This window comes from Chironomus tepperi, unplaced genomic scaffold (genome assembly GCF_022539635.2).
Source record: "Chironomus tepperi strain 1889 unplaced genomic scaffold, CSIRO-AGI_Ctep_v1 contig_337, whole genome shotgun sequence".
Classification (NCBI taxonomy): domain Eukaryota; kingdom Metazoa; phylum Arthropoda; class Insecta; order Diptera; family Chironomidae; genus Chironomus; species Chironomus tepperi.
Genome location: NW_027226459.1, coordinates 843537 through 863132, shown reverse-complemented (window position 1 = coordinate 863132; position 19596 = coordinate 843537). Strand labels below are relative to the sequence as shown.

Sequence of the window (19596 nt, the reverse complement as noted above, 5' to 3'; positions counted from 1 at the left end):
GCAAAGAATTTGAGAGCAAGAAAATCGTTTTTTTCTAGTTGGTACTGGATTAATGGCAAAAAAGTGTATAAGTGAGTGAGAACTGCTTTTTTTTCTCGTTGGAATATTTCTCCTCATATTGGCTCAAATGAAAGGATGTTGTTTTTCCTCATGTGAAAAATTTTTTTTATATCGTTCATCTCTTATTATGTGCTGAATTATAGACATCGATCTTATTGACACATTAGCTTTCATTCCAGATTGAATGATTGAAATGTTTTTCCTATCCTACATCTCCCTTTAAGTCATTCTTATTCGTAAAAACTTTATCGATCTCATCGATAATACATAATAATGATAAGAGCTTAAAGTTGCTAGTATGGTAGGTAGATGAGATAATGCAGGTTAATGGATGATTTTATGTTAAATTTTATCGATATAAAATTTGCATAACTCATCATCATAATGTATGTAAAATTACATGTATTAGCAATTAAATTTTCATTTCAATTAGTGTAAGTCATCAATTAATGATGTTTCCCACATGATAATTGTAGTGTCTGTCACAGTTTCTGATATTTCCATGAACACACACACATATACGTGGTGTACTCCATTATACGACTTCTAATTGTGTCATAAATGTTCGCGAATTTGTCATACATAACAATTACGGATGACAATAAAATATTGTAATGTGCATGTGAGTCTTTCACTTTTATGGAATGAATGTTTAATGCCTTTTTTTTGTTGGGGTACTGGGATGGGGGATTTTGAGACTTGAATATAATTTTTTTTATGATGTGTTTTAGGGATTGCATTAAATTTTTTTTTGTGACTTTAAGATGGATTTGGTTGAGGTTATGTTTGCTAAAGATCAGTTGACTTGGTGATTTTGGGCATGTACTTGACATTTATGGTATTTATGCGGTTCATAGGTCAAGTGAGTTAAAGTGATTCGGTGGCTGAATGGTTTAAGAACTTCTTGTCATTCTTCTACCGACCCAGCGGTCATGGGTTCGAAACTCGACAGAAGAAATCTTTTACTCGTACTTTTTCTCATCATATGAACTGGATACGCGACTTATAACTTTTATTTGTAGGCTACAGGCAGTAATGTCATCAACGGATTGATTCTTATCCCATTATAAAACTGTTGACCTACTGAGTCTAGAGGTCTGTCGCATCCTCACTCGTAAAACAGTCATTAGACTCAAATCGCCGGAGCGCAGCTCTGACCTCAATGATCTGAATAGCTCAAGGTCCTGCACATTCAATTCTCCATAACATTCAACCCTCGCGACTCCAACAGAGAGCACATTTCAATCTCCAAACTCAATAGCATTCGTTCAAGATAAAAACAAACTTCTCATGAAAACATCAAACCCCAAAAACTCATTCCATCCTGTCATTATTCGAACATTTAATAGTTATGAATGTTTTTGACATTCTTATTAATAAATTTCCGTGCTTTATTGACTGGCTTTAATGATTAGTTGATCTTCAAAAGACTGCATTTAAGGTCTGTCAACATGGTTGATTGATTGATTGACTTGTTCGATTACTGTTTGGGTCAACAATTAATCACTGTCTAAGATGACTGTTTGCTATTTAATTAAATCAAAATTTTTAGTTAGGAAGGAATTTTTATAGTTGAATTTTTAAGGAATATTGTCATTTTTGATGTACAGTTGGGAGAAATTTCTGGGTTGTGGTTAGTTGCTTAATTTGCTGGATGTACAGATCAATTGGGATCGATGACCTTTCTTACTTGACGTCTATCACTGGCTGTCGTCAGTCAGTTACCAATAACAATTGTAAGACTGTCTTTATCAACAGAGAGCTCTTTCCAAGAGTTCCTTCCGGCTTGAATTCTTCACAAATTTCGACAAAATTTGTTCCAAATTGTTGCATGAACAAAGCTAAATTTGAATTTAAATTGTTGCAGAGCTCAATTTAACCAATATTAAAAGTTACATACTAGTTACTTCCTTGGCTGGGGCGCACGGGGAGACAGCTCTATCTTTCGATAACTTCTGCCAATTAGGGATATTGAGAAGTCTAGCGTCCTTTTCCACACAACAAATCCAGGAAATTCTCGGTCTTCCTCTTGATATTAAAAGTTAGGAACATCAATTCAAACGGGGAAATTACTTGTAATTTTCACGACTTAAAGCATTTAGGACCAAGAACGTGGCAATCACGAGCATAAACAGTGATTTGGAAGTCAAACCTCAGATCCAGAAGTAAAGCTCCTGTGTTTACTTTGCGAAGCTCCTTGAAGGAGAAAAGTAAGAATTGAGACGTCAATCTCTAAGGTCTACAGCTTGTTTTATCGAAATTCTCATTCAAACAAAGGGGTCATTCACGTATTACGTAAGCTTTTCATGAGGTAAGTCTATGATTTTGTAGCAGCTTAAATCCGTGTTGACCAAACTATGTGTGCAGTCAAATCTTCTTGAAAATGCCATGAACCGCATGGAAGTTCTGTAACAATGGCGAAAAAGGGCCTACAATTAGTTTTTTAGGTTACGTAACTGACGAATTGCCCCAACCATATTAATCATATTTGACATTTGTCAACCTAATTCTGTCCCACTACATATTAATTAATATACACCTGATAATGACACTAATGGTACTCATTCTAATGTCATGTTACTTCCTGTTCCAAATTTCTTAACATGCTGTAAGCTTTACTAATTTTCTTGTGAATTTCCAAAAGTCATGTTCCAATTTTTTTCATTCCGAAACTTGTAAATGCGAACCTCTATTTTGCATCAAATTTTCTTGCATGTAAAGTTGTTCACTTCCTTGTTATTTCCACATTTTTTTTGTGTGTAATGTCATGAATGATTTTGAAATTAAATATTCTATAAGAATTTCTATGGTCACGTTTTGAAGATTACCGCGCAATTCAAGCGATCGGTCTGTCAGCAATAAATTTCTATTTTTTTGTTCTGTTGACTTTTTTTCTTGCTGCTGCTTCTCATGAATGAATTGAGGGATTTGAAATGGCAATTTGTGTGTGTTATTTTTTACAATCAATATTATTTATTGTTTACAGTACACGGGATATAGCAATGAGAAGCATTTTACGGAGCATCTCAAGATGTGCCTTTCTCATTGTTAAATCCATACACGGATAGCATTTAATATCATAAAGTATCAAACAATTGCCGCGTTTATTTTTCATCTTTTTTTTTGGGATCCTCGTTATTTATTTCCTTTCTTCCTTCTTATTTTTTTGCGTAGGTATTGCTTTATGCTGACAATAATCGACAAACATTTACTTAATTTCTTTCCTTTTGATGATTCTTGTCGTTTCTTTTTGCAATATCATCTAATGTATTGATAGATCAGAATTGGAAATTTATATTGAGCAATTTCATTCGGAATTGGAATTGGAAGTACTAAAAAATTATCCCGTTGGTCGGGATAAATATTTTTGAATTTTTGGAAGTACTAAAAAAATATCCCGTTGGTCGGGATAAATATTTTTGAATTTTTGGAAGTACTAAAAAATTATCCCGTTGGTCGGGATAAATATTTTTGAATTTTTGGAAGTACTAAAAAATTATCCCGTTGGTCGGGATAAATATTTTTGAATTTTTGGAAGTACTAAAAAATTATCCCGTTGGTCGGGATAAATATTTTTGAATTTTGGAAGTACTAAAAAATTATCCCATTGGTCGGGATAAATATTTTTGAATTTTTGGAAGTACTAAAAAATTATCCCATTGGTCGGAATAAATATTTTTGAATTTTTGGAAGTACTAAAAAATTATCTCGTTGGTTGGGATTAATATTTTTGAATTTTTGGAAGTACTAAAAAATTATCCCGTTGGTCGGGATAAATATTTTTGAATTTTTGGAAGTACTAAAAATCGCACAACTCTGATGGAAGTTCCAAGCACAACAAAAACTCACCAAAAACGATGAAAAATTGAATGATTTTCTTATAAACACAAAATCATTTTTGTGTTCCGTCAACTTGCTTCCATATTTTTTTATACATTTTGTCTTCAACAATTTTCAACTTGAGAATTTCACATGCGTATTTATAGTCGAACATACGATTCACATAAATAATTTATGACATCAACAAAAATAACCAAATCATCATCAATCAAAATACATTTTCTAAATATGAAATGTTAAACATGAAGGTTTAATGGGCTTCCGTTCCCGTACTCGGGAGAAATGAAAATTACGAATGCCATACATTTGACCGTAAAAGAATTGGGTACGAAAAAAAAAAAAATTTTTTTCAAGTGGAGATGTATGTTGTGATTTCATTTTTCGACAAGGGGTAGTTGCCTCACATACAATAAGGCTAACTTTTAGGCTTCACATTTTACGGGAGGTGGATTTCTTCTCACCATAATAATATTTACAGTCCGACCACATGAAATAAAGAGCAATGTTGTGTTGAATCATAATGAAATACGAGTCTTACTTTTTAATGCATTTTTGAGATAAGGGGTGCTTAATAATGCACTTTGGTTAGTTGACTGGCTGGCTAACTGGCTTATTGTCTGGCTGGCTAGCTGGCTTACTGCCTGGCTTGCTAGCTTGCTGGTTGACTGGTTGGCTGTCTGACTGGTTGGTTGGCTGGATGAGGGACGAGATCTTGGTAACCAGACATCGTAGAAAGCTCTAGTTTCGAGTATCAATTGGTTTGAAGCTGATTTTTTTATATTATTTTTAAGATTTAACCGAAAAAAAATTTAAATTCTAAAAAACCGTTAGTGATAAAATCCTTTAACCTTTACAAAATTTGTTAGAAAGTGATTTAAAGCTTATTAGATCTAATATTGTAACCAATTACTGATCGCTGGGACAAAAATGCGCTAAAGTCGCTCGATAAGGTCCAGTACTTTTGTAATTTTTCATACCACCTACATACATTACCTTTTGTGTTCTTCTTAAATCACAGCTCCATACCTTCCGATTTTATGATTTTTAGCAATAATGTGCTGCTCATTTTTGAAAAAAAAAAATACTCAACAGGAATGAAATGAGACCTTTTTTACAGTACTATTAGAATTGCTGCTTAATATAGGATTAAGTTTCAATTAACGCATATTTGGGCAAGAAAAATGGATTTTTATATTTTCAAATGACTTGAGATAGGTTGGCTGTAATGAGGTATTAAAAGCACTAATGTAAGCATTACCTTGAAATGCTTTCAGTTGTGTTACCTTCTGACCATATGACAAATGACAATCATGTGTCAAATAAGGAACTTTTTTTTTTGTTTCATGGCCACTCCTAATTCGGTCATGACGTCACTCAGAACAATAAGTAGATTTATGGTGGTGGTGAAAAAATCGTAAATTTACGTTTACTGCTATTTAATATGTTTTGTGGATTTGTTTTGGTCTCGCGATTTGAATGTGTGTAAAAATGTAAAGGTTGTTGTGGATTGTCTGGTGGAAAGAAAAAATCTATAAAATATTGTTGAATTATTATACCTTGAATCATATGTATGAGGTTTTGGGTATGCTTGGTTGATATTCAAATTTTTTTAAGATGAGAATGTGATTTTCATACGGTTCAGCTAAGATTCTGCATTTTAGATGAGCAGTCCTGCAGTTTTCAGGTGTATTTTAAAGTTTGTCCAAGGCTGTAGACCTGCAGTTTTTAACGAACTTTAGATTTGCATTGAAACACGATTTAAAGTCGAAAGAGTATTAAGAGTGAAACAAAATGAAGAAGATCAAGTCACGGAACGTTTAAGGCTATTCTATAGCTTAAACGAAAACCGTCTCCATGTAGCTTCTATATGACTTTATCGGAGTAATTTGAAGGATTCTCAGAGTCATCTTTGGACATAAAAGAGAAGGAGATCAGAATAAGGGTTTGATAGGCTAGACATGTTATTAGAAGAGCTTTTTTGGAGAAGCTCCATTAAATGTAGAAGCAATGCAGAATTGAATCAAATTTATAGAACAGGCTTCTTTGGGTTGGACATGTTATTAAAAGATCTACAGAAGCTCCATTAAATAAGGTGGTCCACTTTGTGGATGGTAAAAGAGCTCGTAGACGACTAATGAACTCTTGGAATAAACCTTTCAAAAGAGACTGTATTGCACTTAATGTTGGAAATTTGCAGGCGTAATCCAGCGATAGAACCAGCTTTAGACCCCATCTTAGAGAAGCTATGGATCACAATTGATCTGTACGGCTATTAACCTTGACTAATCCTCTAAAACTTTACCTTTTCCATTCAATTTCCTGAAAAAAAAGTCACAAATGCCCTAACAATACAAAAACTTCAACATTGTTTCTCTTTAAATGCTCAAACTCAAACATCCAGCCTCTGTTGCTGTTTCATCAATAACTTAAATATCTCCATCCATTCACATTCCATTCCATATTTTACTTAAATACACAAATACAATAATCCGATTTGTATAGCTGATGTTGCTCTGTAAACAATCTAAAGAATCCAAAATAAATGCACAACAAATATTCGAGCATGAAAATTTTATTACAAAACAAACACATCAAAAATTTTCTTGTTATAAAATTTCTCTTCCTTGATTTCTTTTTTTATTTTATTTATTTATCTATCAATTAGAAAATCTTTCAACATTACATTAATTTTAGATGTGTATATAATTTCATATATATATAGGTATGCATGTATAAAGAAAGAAAGAAGTAAAAAGCATTATTTACAGAAATAAAACAATGAGAATGAAGTTAGACGAGAGTTCCTTATTCTTGTGAAAATTAAAAATCAGTGCGAGAAGTGCCGTGTCAAGATCCTTGACATGGAAACCCGGAAATAATCTTGAATGGATCCCTTCTTTCCCCTCTCGTCATCCCTAACTTTTTTATAATTTCTATTTCATTCTCTCCTTCCTTCTTTTTTGAACAACAACTGAAAATAAAGAACAAAAAAAAATCTAAAAGACGTGTTGTTTTTTGAGCATTAACACCCTCTTCCTCTTCACACACTTTTCACGTCCACTTAGTAAATTTTTATTTCATTTTAGCGCATTTTCTTGATTTGATGTTGCTTTGAGGGGAATCATTTGGGGATTTGTTAATGGCTGACTGGGTAATTTTGAAATTGAAATTTTGGGGCAAATTTAGAAGCAGAGCTCAATATGAATGTCTGTTTATATGAAGTCGAGTCGACTTTTTCATACAAAATCCGTGTCGACTCTAAGTTATATTTAAATAGATTAATGAGATTGTCAATCAGGTACCTACAGAGAACTTACCCCTAACCTAATAGGAAAAGAGCATGCTCTTGTGGTACACAAAACCAGTACAGTCTCTAAAAGCAGTCTCTTTGTCAGTTATGGTACTCTATATCATATTAGACCTAGTTAGATTTCAAATTATGTGTCACAGTGACGCAGTGGTGTAGTGGTTTCATTCTTCGGAACTTAATCATTTCACACCAACCCAGCGATCATAGGTTCGAGTATCGGAATGAAAAACTTTTCGCGAGTCCTTTATTGAATCATATACACTGGAAAGGTGACTCATAGTTTTCCTACTGTCAATAATGTCGTATAAGTTGTGGTTCTGGTCTCATTGTAAACTTTATGTCTACTGAGACTAGTAGTCTAGCCACACTCTCGATAATATACAAGTTTGGTTAAACTAGCCTAGTTTGGTTAATGGGATCAAAGTCCGAACCCATTCAAGACCACCGTGACTTTGACTTAGTGGAGAATTTGATTTAATCCAGCACCATGTCAGAGTCACGTTAGCTCGATTCCAAACTCTGCATAATTTAAAATCGAATTAAATCCAGATTTGGCACCATGTCAGAGTCCCGTTAGCCTGGTCCAGGATTTAAGACCAATTAAAATTTAATTCGGCGTGATGATTCAGCCGGGCACCAGATTCTAGACTGGATTTTAGCCAAATCTGACATCATGCCCGAGTCACATCGGCCTACTGCCTTATGTTGAATCAATTACCCAACTTCTGCTATTTGGATCAATTCAAATAAAGTAATTTGAATATTATAGCCTCAAACTTTTTTGAGTAAATATTCAAGAATCTATAAATACTTCAAACTTTTTCAATATCAAAACCCCAAACTCAAAGTCATGAGAAAATGCGCCAATAACCGCCCCATAAAAGAACATTACATCAATAATTTACTAACTAGTTTTTTCAACTTCTTCTTTCCTTCTTGTTCTCTCCTTTTCATTTTGCGATATAATTCACTTTTCAATTTCATTCATTTTTGTATCACGTAGGCATGAGAGACTTAAGTAAGTAAGTAAAGTAATTTAGTATGTATATATACAATCAGTTCTGTAAAATTGAATTTCTTTATTTTACGTCACGGCCACGTGTCCTTCATTTATCCATTAAGCATGTCGGTTTAATGTAAAATGATATGATGAATTTAAACACAACTCTCCGGAACTTTGGAGCTCATAAGTCGCTCTTTAATTTCGTCATTTATTGATTTTGCTGCTTGCCTTGAAAGTGCCGATGTGCTTATTAGATGAAATCCCTGTCAGAAATGATGATTATGGTCATTAATACAATAACATAGAAAATAATTCAGCTTGTAAGGAACGAACGATGAACGAGAAATCACAAATAAATTGAGTTAAAGTCGTTAAAGACGGAAAAAAAGGAAGTAAAAAAAAAATTCAACAAAAAATAAAGCTTGAAAGTTTATGTTTCGGTTGTCCCAGTAGTATCCATATCCATTTTGAAGAAGTGAAGATGAAGAAATCCACACAAAAAAAAAAAGTCAGAAGATGAAGCAACAAAAAATAAAAAAAAATTCTTTCTTGACTCAAACTAAATAAAACTTTGATGTGCTTGCCAAGTTGAAAATTTATCGAGAATTATTTATGCTGGATCATATTATTTTTATGCTTTGCTTTTTTTGTAGTAAATATTGTGATTTATCTTGTTACTTAAGAGTGCTGTTAAGTAATTGTTCTGAGGAGTACGATGCGGGAAATTTCATTTATTGAGGTAAGACTGGAACGAAATGAGCCATTGGGGCATCCTCACGTCTTGACGTTAATGCGGGGACGTAGTAGCGCTTTACGGACTAATCAGTGCAGCTCGGGTGAGTGTCTGGGCAGAGTGATTTACTCAAGCAACGCAGGTCTTCATTTGGCTGTTTTGACCTGATTTGGGTTGCTTAGGCTATGCATTGGGATGCACATGGGACTTGACCTATTCAAAATATCGAACAAGGTTTCTCAAGATTGAATATTCTCGGAATCAAGGCGATAATGAGATGAAGATCCTCTTGAGGTATCTTCTCGATCTCAATCTGGTTTTGAGATCTCAAACTGATGACTTGATAGAGACACTGAGTAAAAATTAAAGTCATTCTAATCAAAATCATCTCAGAAATTACACGACATAGAAATGGGCAAAAATATGGCTTCAGACCGACTTGACTATGGATGAGCACGGATTTTGTTGATTCTGATATGGAGCAAATGTCACGCTAATGACCTTTAGTGGGATTTTTGGTCATTTATAAGCTTTGTGCCTTTAAGCCTTCCAGGAATACAAAATTGGATCCTAGAAACAGTTCAAACTATACCCAAAATTCTCAGATTAAGGTCAATTCAATCAAATCCATCCCTTAGTTCCCTAACTAACACTGACTTGATATTGACCTTGCCAACATAATCTTCCATCCCAATTTCCCAGAATTAATATAACAAATGAATTTCTAGACAAAATAATTGATGGATATTTCAACTCTCCACGTGTTTCATCCTCATTCACACGTGTCACTTGACCCATTTTGAATTGAAGTTGACATCTCTCAAAGGGAACCAAAAAAGGCAAGAATATGAAGACATTCTGAAGTTCCACAATATTTTTTCATAAGACAAACTGAAAAATTCATTCCACTATCTCGTGTATAAATCCAATTCAGCAACCAAAAAGTAAATAAACTCATGCCATGTCCGTATGTATTTCTGGGAAAAAAAGAGACTCCGTTTCCTTTCTCTGAATGTCTCTTACATAAACAAACTGGACTATATATACATAGATATTTAGACAACGAATGGAAAGGAAAAACAGAACTTTTCGGTAGAAGATGTCTCCCTTGGCAATTTTTAAATTCTCAAAAGGAGTCTCCTTGTGCTCAATATAAAGTGAATAAAATATTTTTTCTGTTCATGTTTTACCGAAAGGAAGTAGAAGCAACAGCCAAGGGATGGTAGTAAGGTGATTCATGGTTGTGACTAGGAGTTTGGTGGGGTGGGGTTCATCCTATGCAGACCCTTTGTTGACAAATTCTTCAATCTGCTAGGGGCTTTTATGACAAAATTCCAAAAACCTCTAACGAAGCTCCCAACTTCCTGAGATTTAAACTGAATCAAACATAGAGTCAGAGCTTCGCCGACCTGAGATTAGAATCGGATCCGACACCAAGTCAGAGTCTTGCCGACCTGGGATTTAAACTGAATCCTGACAACAAGTCAGAGTTACACCAACCACGGATTAAACCAAATCCGGCAAGAAGTCTTCACGTCCAGGGATCAAAGAATCCAACACCCCTTAGAGTCACGCCGACCTGGGATCAAAACCGACTTTGGTATCAAGTCTGGTTGAGGATCAAACCGGATCCGACAACAATTAAGAGTAACGTCAACGACCTAGGATCTAAATCAAATCCAGCATCAAGTCTGAGTCACACCGGCTCGGGAAATGAACCTCCTTTACCCCATCCTCTTTTCGGGATACGTTCCTTATCCCCTCCCATCTTAAACAGAACATTAATGCATTTCCTAACAACTCACAGTAGTTAATAAATCATAAAAAATTCCGTAAAAAAAATAACAAAACAACAATAAATCACCATCCCTTGCCAAACAGCATCATGCCGTAAATTTAGCAAGGACGAATTTTTGGACAGTACAATGAAATTTAAGCTGCTATGAGCGCATAAAGATTCACTCAAGAATGAAAGACATGAAAGATAATAATATGAAAAAAAAGGGAAAAATAAAGGAAGTACCCGGGCTTAGTTAATGCCGCTGTTTCCCATCGGGCGTATCAAATTTTCTTAAGATGATATAGAGGCTGGATATATGAAATAAAAGAAGTCTATCCATGTACATAAAATATAAACGCGAAGCATTATAATTCCCTTTTTTTAAAGTTTATTTAAGGCACAAGAAATTCCGAGGGATTCATTCCATCTTCTCCTGCTGTGGATATTATACTTTTGGGGGAAACCGGCAGCAGTACATGAACACTCATGCACACATAATCAAAACGGATAAGCTAAAGGAGGGGTAAGTGAATATAAAAAGAAGAAAAATTATTCTTACGTCTTGCTGCTGAAAAGATTTATAGCTGTATGGCTCCTCTGCAGTAGATATCGATGAGCCTATAATTAATGTTTACGAGATTAATTTGGACATATTATTGGCACTGTGAGATTTCATTTTTTGGGGGATATAAACTATGGATTACATTGAATTATTTATTATTTACCATACTGATGATATGTTGGAATCAGATCGGGATCTCTATCGTCATCTAATGTTGGCTTGTTGCTTTTCAGACTGTTTGTTGGCGATGTAAATGTTGTGATTGCCTGTCCATTGCTTAACCCATTTTTCTAAATAAATATAATTATTATAAATTATACAATTAGATATTGAGGAGGTAACAAGAGTTACATGGATAGTTAATTAGTCTTAATGACGAACGTAAATGAATACTGACCATTATATATAGTCAATAAAGTTAAGGATCTTTTATGTTTATGGATATTTTTTTTTATGCTGTATAATTCTAAATGTTAATTTGTTTTCCTTTTAAAGTCATTAAAATGACGTTTAATGGATTGAATATAAAATATATTTTGATATGGTTATTTGCTATCTGCGCATATAGACAGCGGATAGTCGAAGCACTTGAACCAATCCTTGATTTCTGGATTACGGTTCTCCCTAATCTGGGATTCAGAATTACCTTACATTTGAGATTAGGGTTCTTCCTTACTTTATCTTGGATTAAAGATACTCCCTTTCTCCATTCTGAACTAGGGATCCCACTTCATCTGAGACTAAGGATTTCCCTCAATTCTGAATTAAATATTCCCCTAAGAAATTAGATTAGGGATCCCCCTCCATCCTAACATTTTACGTAACCTGTGAATGACTTCGTAGAAAAAGACATAAATTGACAATGAACTGAATCAGTAACTTAGAAATTCATGGAACTTAATTCTACCAGAACTGCTAAATGCGGCGAATTCTGGGAATCGAACCTTCATCCTTATAGAAGCTTAACTCTTTGACTCAAAGATTTATACTCATATTCATGCAATACCTCATATACATTGGCATATACCTTGGAGATAGTGTCACACTTGGAATTGGTAATTGGCATGCGGTAGCCAGTGATAGAACCAGCTTCAGGAGCCGACTGAGGGAGGCCATTGATCACACTTGATCTGTACGGCCAGCGAAGTAAGTAAGTAAGGACCTTGGCATATTAAGTTTGCATTTTTGGTAACTATATTCAAATGTTCTAATTATATACACAACATTTGGGCTGATATCCAAGAAATAAGTAAGTGTTCTCCCAAACACTCCTAACAATTCCCTTACATCCTCCCACTCCCAAAAGATTTCACAACTTCCTAACCAAATTCCGTAACAAATTGTTTAACAATTTTATTTTTATAAATTATTTCCGTTATTTTTTCCACCAAGCTTATTACCAAGTAGCATGCCACAATAATCATAAAACTTTACGACAATGACTTCTAGTGAACAAAATTATTACAATTTAACCAAATGGGTTGTCCTGACGATTACGATAATTATCGTAAGATACACATACAGCACAACACACAAAAAAAGTTAACTCACTTTGCCAATACTTCCATTATAGCTGCTAATTATTAACAAATTATTCGAATGATTTGTCAATTTTGTTGTTCCATTATGGTCATTGTGCGAAAATGTTGTTGTTGTTGGCGTCGTTGTTGCGGTTGCTGACCTTTTTGATGAGTCTTGCGTCCAACATACGGACATTATTTTAAATGCAATAAATATAAATACAATGAGAATCGTTGCAATAATTCCTATGAAATATGGCGTTGACTCTTGTGAGCTCACAACAATTAAATTATCTGTGAAAAAATGGAAAGTTTAATGTTAAGTTTGAAGGCCGAGAGACACAAATGAAGAAGGTTTTGACATTAAGCTCTTGCGGTTCCAACGCGGAGCTCTTAAGGCTTCGTTAAACCTCTTTTACTAATACCAAATGGAAGCCACCTCCGTTTAACAGTAGTATGGACGCCATTTGGCCTCCACATGCCGTTTGACAGCCGTATGGACGCCATTTGGCCTTTACATGCCGTTTGGCAGCCACATGGACGCCGTTTGGCAGCTGTATGGACGCCGTTTCGCCTCCAAATGCCGTTTGGCAGTCTTATTAACGCTATTTGGCCTTTACATGTCGTTTGGCAGCCGTATGGACGTCATTTGGTTTCCACCTGCCGTTTGGCAGTCGTATGGATGCCATTTGGCCTTTACATGCCACATGGACGCCATTTGGCAGCTGTATGGACGCCATTCGGCCTCCAAATGCCGTTTGGCAGTCTTATTAACGCTATTTGGGTTTTACATGCCGTTTGGCAGCCGTATGGACGCCATTTGGCCTCCACATGCCGTTTGGCAGTCGTATGGATGCCGTTTGACTTCCATATGGAAACGGCTTCCATTAGGTATTAGTGGAGAATAAATGGCATCCATCTAGCAGCCTAACGGTGGTGGCCAGATGACTTCCATTCGGTATTAGTATAAGAGGCTTAGCCGAGCATTAAGAGCTCCTTAGCGAAGCCTTCTTCATTTGTGTCACTCGGAGACAGCTGTACTGTCTCTAAAATTATCAATTATCGCATGCAACTTAATTAGTTAATTTAGTTTACGTACCTCTATCTAATTTTACAACAGCACCAAGTTCTAAATCACGAATGATAACAGGTGAGCTTCTACCCTTTTGATTAACAGCGTAAACAACAATTAACACGGAGTCATTCTCTTCTATCAGCTTGGCATTAATTAACTCTAGCATGTCTAACACGAAAAATGGCTCATCAGCGTTTGTAAAATTATATCTAGTCAGGATGATGATGTCAGTAGGAAAAAAATTTGACATAAAATAAATAAAATTAGACATGAGAATGCATTTTGTAAATTACTTGATTGCTTTATTTCTCCTTGATATCATTTCAAGTAGAAAACGTTGCGGGAGTCCTCCATCATAGCCCGATGTACACAGTATCTCGGCTACTTCACGTGTATAATTACTAACGCTGCAGTTTATGACAGGTGATGGAGTGACTGTAAATGGGAAAATTTTTACACTGTTATAGTTTTTTCCTTTTTTTTGTATCTACTCGACTCCATGGTAAGGCAGAAAATTGTTATTTTTTTCCACCTCCGTACACACAACAAGCAACAAACATTGAAATGTGTTCTGGATTTGTTGTTAAGGTATGCTGTATAAAGAGCATTTTGGAGTTGGACTTTTATGGTCTGGTTTTGAGTGATTTTTTTCTTTTTAAAAAAGTTCTTGGAATTTCCTTTTTAATTGCTTTTAGAAGTTGCTGTTTTGTGGATAAATAAAAGTCAAGGTTAATGTTGAGTTTGGCATAAAAAGTCCGAATTCTTTGTTTATTAGCTTTTTCATAATTTATTCTGTCTTGAGGTGAATTACCCAAATTGTTCTCTTTGTGGTTTAATGTGTCTGGTAAAGTACAACTTGAAGGAGATTTTTGTGAAAAACTTTCCAAACCATTTGTTTTTGGTTATGATTTTATTACCCAGGGATACACATAAAGTAGGTGTCTTTTGGGTAGTTCAGAGACATTTGAACTAATAATGTTCAATTGAAGAAAGTCCATCTTCTTCACAATTTAGCTCAAGTAGGATTCGAACCAATGTTCTCTCGAGTCATGCTCTCTGTCAAGTGTTCTTCCCTACTGAGCTACTTGGGGTTATTCATGAACCATACATAATGCTCACATAAACTCTTTTATCTGTCTTAAATCATTGCAGCTCTTAAAATTGTTTTGGATCAAGCAGCAAATTCAAGAATATTGTTTAACCGGATTTAAGAGAGAGCAATCATCAATTGGATACGAATCAGAATACAAAGCTATCGGGATGTGTCCAGGTTGAGAAAAAAGGGAAGAGGGTTTGGCTACGTCTTGGATATTATCCACTGGTCATATTTTTGATCTGTTTGACGTCAGGTGCCATCTGAATCAAAAACGGATCGAAGCATTTCTGACCAATAGAGTCTAGAAATCATTGTCACTACGGCCTAGTGTATTGTTTTCCTCTTCTATGCTGTCTCTCACTTTGTAGAAGTTTTTGGATTTTTATTATTAGACCAAGTTTCTCCTTACAGACAACGATCATGCTTTGATGGTACAGAAATTCTACTACGGATTCTAAAAGCGATTCCATTGTCTGTTAGAATTCTTTGCAGCATTCAATCGAGGACCTTGATTCAAGTCCTCAATTCTAACAAAAACTTCCGTAAATCACAATTCAATTCCAAATATCCTTTCCAAATCAGGAAATCAAAATCCTTTAAACCGCACTCACACTGACCACAAAAAGGCTAACATCAAAATCACATCCATTCTTACATAAACTGAAGCAAAAACTTTGACACATTTATTGTCTATTTGTGACATTTTTAACTTGTTTCTGACACATTTCCATACTTGTTGGCTGTGCATAGTTCGAAAATGATATGACATTAATGGTTATTACCTGCCAGAACAACTTGAAATAAGCAACTAACAGATTGTTCACCAATCTCATTTATCGCCCAGCAAGATAACGTCCCAAAGTCCTGTGGATAGAGTCTCGTTTAAAATAATTTTACTAAAAGTTTAAAGCTTGTATTTTATTATTGTGACTGATCATATTACATTGTCAGAGAATAAAATTGGAACTGAGGGTAATATGAGGATATGAAAATTACAACACAAACCTGCTCGGTGACGGGTGTATAATGGAGTATACTTCGTGTTCCATTTTTGCTATAACGCTCCGAGTCAAGGAATAAAATTTCACCAGAATTATTGAATTTCCATCGGAATTTTCTGTTTTTTGACATTAAAATAAATCATTAATTTTTTTAATTTATATTGTCAATTTTGAAATGAAATTACCTAGCTGGAGGATCTGCATATATATCACATATAATTTCGACATTCTCATCTTTGGCAGCACCAATAAGGACAACTTTCTCAGTCGCGCATACGGGGGCATCTAATGGATAGATGAATTTAGATATTATGGCATAAAATCTTGATTTTTAAGGATGTTAGCTACAAATGTTGACAAAAAATAGGAAGAAAATCTACAAAGTATTCAAAATTCCAATATAATGCCTCAAAATACTATTGAAAATCTATCTCTGAGCTTCAAATTCATCCTAAAAGCTCAGACTTGGAAACAAATTTTGAACAATTTTTCTTGATTTTTGGCAATTATTTGACAATTTCCTGCAATACAGATTTTGCTCGAGTCCGGATTTCAAATGTTCAAAAGTTAAAAATTACTTCTTCTGGAGATCTGACTCTGAAGTTCTGAAGATTACGGTCTTTAGGACGGAGGCTTTTACTGAGTAAAAGCGCCTCACATCGAAGTCTTGCCAACTCTGGTATCAAATAAGTATTGTTGAAACTGAGAATTCAGGAAGCACTGTCGTATTGTTTCTAAGCCTGAGTCAGGACCTGAGCAAACCTAAGTTATTCTATGTGCTACAAGATAGGAGTGTAGCCGGATATTTTTGAGGATGACAGGAAGAATTTGGTTCAAAATGGAAGAAAGTTGACTTTCAATACTCTATTCAGGACCAAAGGATGATAAACATGTTGTTGAACTGGTAATTACTCTTGCACGTCACATGACATAATTGTCAATACTAATTTCATTGGATAATGTTCAAAATATCAATAGTTTGGGTATATCGTGCATCAAAATACTTAATATTCATCACATGCATCGTTAGTAATCAGTATCACATGTAGAAATTCAGATACATCCTCTATCAACAAAAGGTATGACTCAGGATCCCCCTTCACAAAAATGCACCAAAAAAGGAACCAAGACAAATTATGAATTTGAAGACATTTTCCGCTTCAAGCACTTGAAAAAGAATTAAAATTTAGAAAGGAAACAAGGTCGATTCCACTTTTTTCTTTTTAGAATCATATTCACAAGGCTAAAAACGACCCGAAGTAGAGGCAAAGGAAATTAAAATAAAGTGTAGGAAGTTCTCAGCTCCCTTATTTTTTTCTTAATAGGATCATAACAAAAAAAAAAGTTCATTCATTTCCTTACATTTGACCCTCAGTGGAAGCTGATTGCTTACGGTTTCACCTTCTGAATTCAAAGCGCTACAGGCATAGTTTCCGCTTGAATTCCGGGTAATTTTTTGTAGCACAAGGCTTTGATTAGATCTAATTATACGAGCCGATGCATTGTGCGTTAAATGAATACCCTGAAAATAAAAAGAAGGAAGAAGAAAATTTTTAAGGACGATTAAAAAAAATTCAGCTTAAAAAGAAATAAAAAAAATTTTTTTTTCCTTCCCAATGTGGATTGAATCTTGCAACTTGTACTTCCGTCTTAGCAATTTTTATATTCTGGTTTATGTATTTTTTATGATTCTCTGAAAGACGGAGATACTGTACGATGAAAAGGCGATTTCAATGCTTAACTTTTTTTTAATGCTTTAAAGCAGAGGAAGAAGGCAAATTTGAAAGTATTGGTGATGATTGAAGGATTTTTACTTCCACGTGGCACAGGGCTGTCATTTTTCTGTCTTTTCTGTCTTCATTTAGGCAGATCCCTTTTCCACCTGGAAGTCAGAAATAAAAGTGAAGCCTTAAAACCTTAACAGAACCTTCGTTATTTAGACTAATCCTCATTCCACCTGGAAGTCAGAAATAATAACCAAGTTTCTTGGTAGAGCCTTCTTCATTATGACAAATCCACCTGGAAGTCAAAAATAAAAGCTAAGCCTCAATAGCTCCTTGACGGTGCTTTTTTCAGTTAGACTAATCCTCATTCCACCTGGAAGTCAAAAATAAAAACAAGCCTTAAAAACTCCTCAGCAGAATTTTTTTCATTTCGATCAATCCTACTTCCACCTGGAAGTCAGTACATTCTCATTCATTTTTATTCCTCAAATGGATGGAAAATCGCAAACATTTTTTTTTTCTTTCTTTTTCGCCTCTATAAAAAGCTGGCTTTTATACTACTCTTTTATATTTCGAATCCGCTTCTCATTATGGAACATAAAAAGATGTGAGGATGAACAAAAAAAAATTGAGGAAGAATAAGAAAATGATATATACTCTGTGCAAATGATTCATAAAAAAGAGTTTATAATGAAAATCTTTTTCCTTTGAAATTGGAAATGTTTTGAGGGGAAATAAAAAAATAAAATAAAAATAATAAGAGGATAATCTATAAATTTTAATAATTTTAACGCAAAGATAAAAGCTTGAGGAGTGAAAATAATTACAAAGATTTTAACGGATTTGAAGGATTGTAATCAAATAAAAGAAGATCCGTTTCAGTTAAAATTATTCGTGGGGAATTTACAGCTCTGGCATCTTTCTTGTCCTAACCCCTAATAGGCAAAGAGCATGCTTTCAGGAATTTATTCTGCTTTAATATGCTAGTTAAGCATAATCTCAAGCGTACTTTCAGTTACTTTGCTTTTTGAGAGAATACTCTTTGTCTGCTAGTGAATATGCTTTCTAGTGAATATCCTGGAAAATCTCGATCCCGATCCCGATAGCAAGAAAGGATAGTAGTGAATCTTATCATTAATGACCCGTTCCTACATCTCAGATTACCCAATTTTTGATTTTCGTCATTAAACTACTTCACTTAAGAAGCCAAAGAATCTAACCTTCCGAAAATTCACTAGGCTGATGGTAGGATTTGAACCTGGTAGTTCAAATTCAACTCCAACTTTCATGACCCGTCATCTTTCTAAGTGAGCTATCAAGGCACTTTTGCTTTTATCCCGATTACGACAAAAATGAAGAAAACTCCTACATGGAGCATTGAGGAGTCTCGGAGAACTAATCGAATCCGGTCATCATGCTAGTCTTCAGGAGGATTTGGCACCAAGCCTACATTAAGGTTTTCCAAAGGCTTGGTCTCGATAAATTCTAGAGACTGAGCTTCGGCAGCGGAAAACCTTAGCCTACACTTCGCTGTTACAAGATATCCACATTGTTGCCGATCATTTCGCGCCATGTGCGATTAGGGCGCCAAATTAGAAATCTTAAAGAAAATTCCTATCAGTATATCACCAGCCATCCCACCATTAAATCACACCACCTTAATAAAATAACACTTATTTCAGAATCACGCAATCATAATTTCATCAGCGAATGCCTACACAAATTCAAAACCCACTTAAAATTAACAATTTAAAATTATTCCAAATATACAAAAATGTTTTATGAGGAAGCATCTCATGATACTCATCAACCATTACATTTCATAAATATGTATTTAAAATGCAAATTGAGATGATGAAAGACGGATAGAATCAATATAAATAAAAAGATAT

General features: G+C 34.7%; 1 protein-coding gene across 3 annotated transcripts in view; it reads right to left on the bottom strand.

Moving 5' to 3' along the window:
* Positions 1–7694: 7694 nt before the first annotated feature.
* The window catches only part of LOC139093699 (neural cell adhesion molecule 2-like), a 79081-nt gene continuing 67179 nt past the window's right edge, over positions 7695–19596 (bottom strand). For all 3 annotated transcript variants that reach the window (XM_070644507.1, XM_070644506.1, XM_070644508.1), the window contains 10 exons: positions 17343–17502; positions 16166–16265; positions 15985–16096; positions 15762–15843; positions 14177–14318; positions 13908–14092; positions 12840–13102; positions 11452–11578; positions 11286–11344; positions 7695–8476 (listed from right to left, as the gene is read on the bottom strand). In XM_070644507.1, coding sequence (XP_070500608.1) covers positions 8366–8476; positions 11286–11344; positions 11452–11578; positions 12840–13102; positions 13908–14092; positions 14177–14318; positions 15762–15843; positions 15985–16096; positions 16166–16265; positions 17343–17502 — 1341 coding nt within the window. In that variant the 3' untranslated portion in view covers positions 7695–8365. The remainder of the gene's footprint in view (positions 8477–11285; positions 11345–11451; positions 11579–12839; positions 13103–13907; positions 14093–14176; positions 14319–15761; positions 15844–15984; positions 16097–16165; positions 16266–17342; positions 17503–19596) is intronic.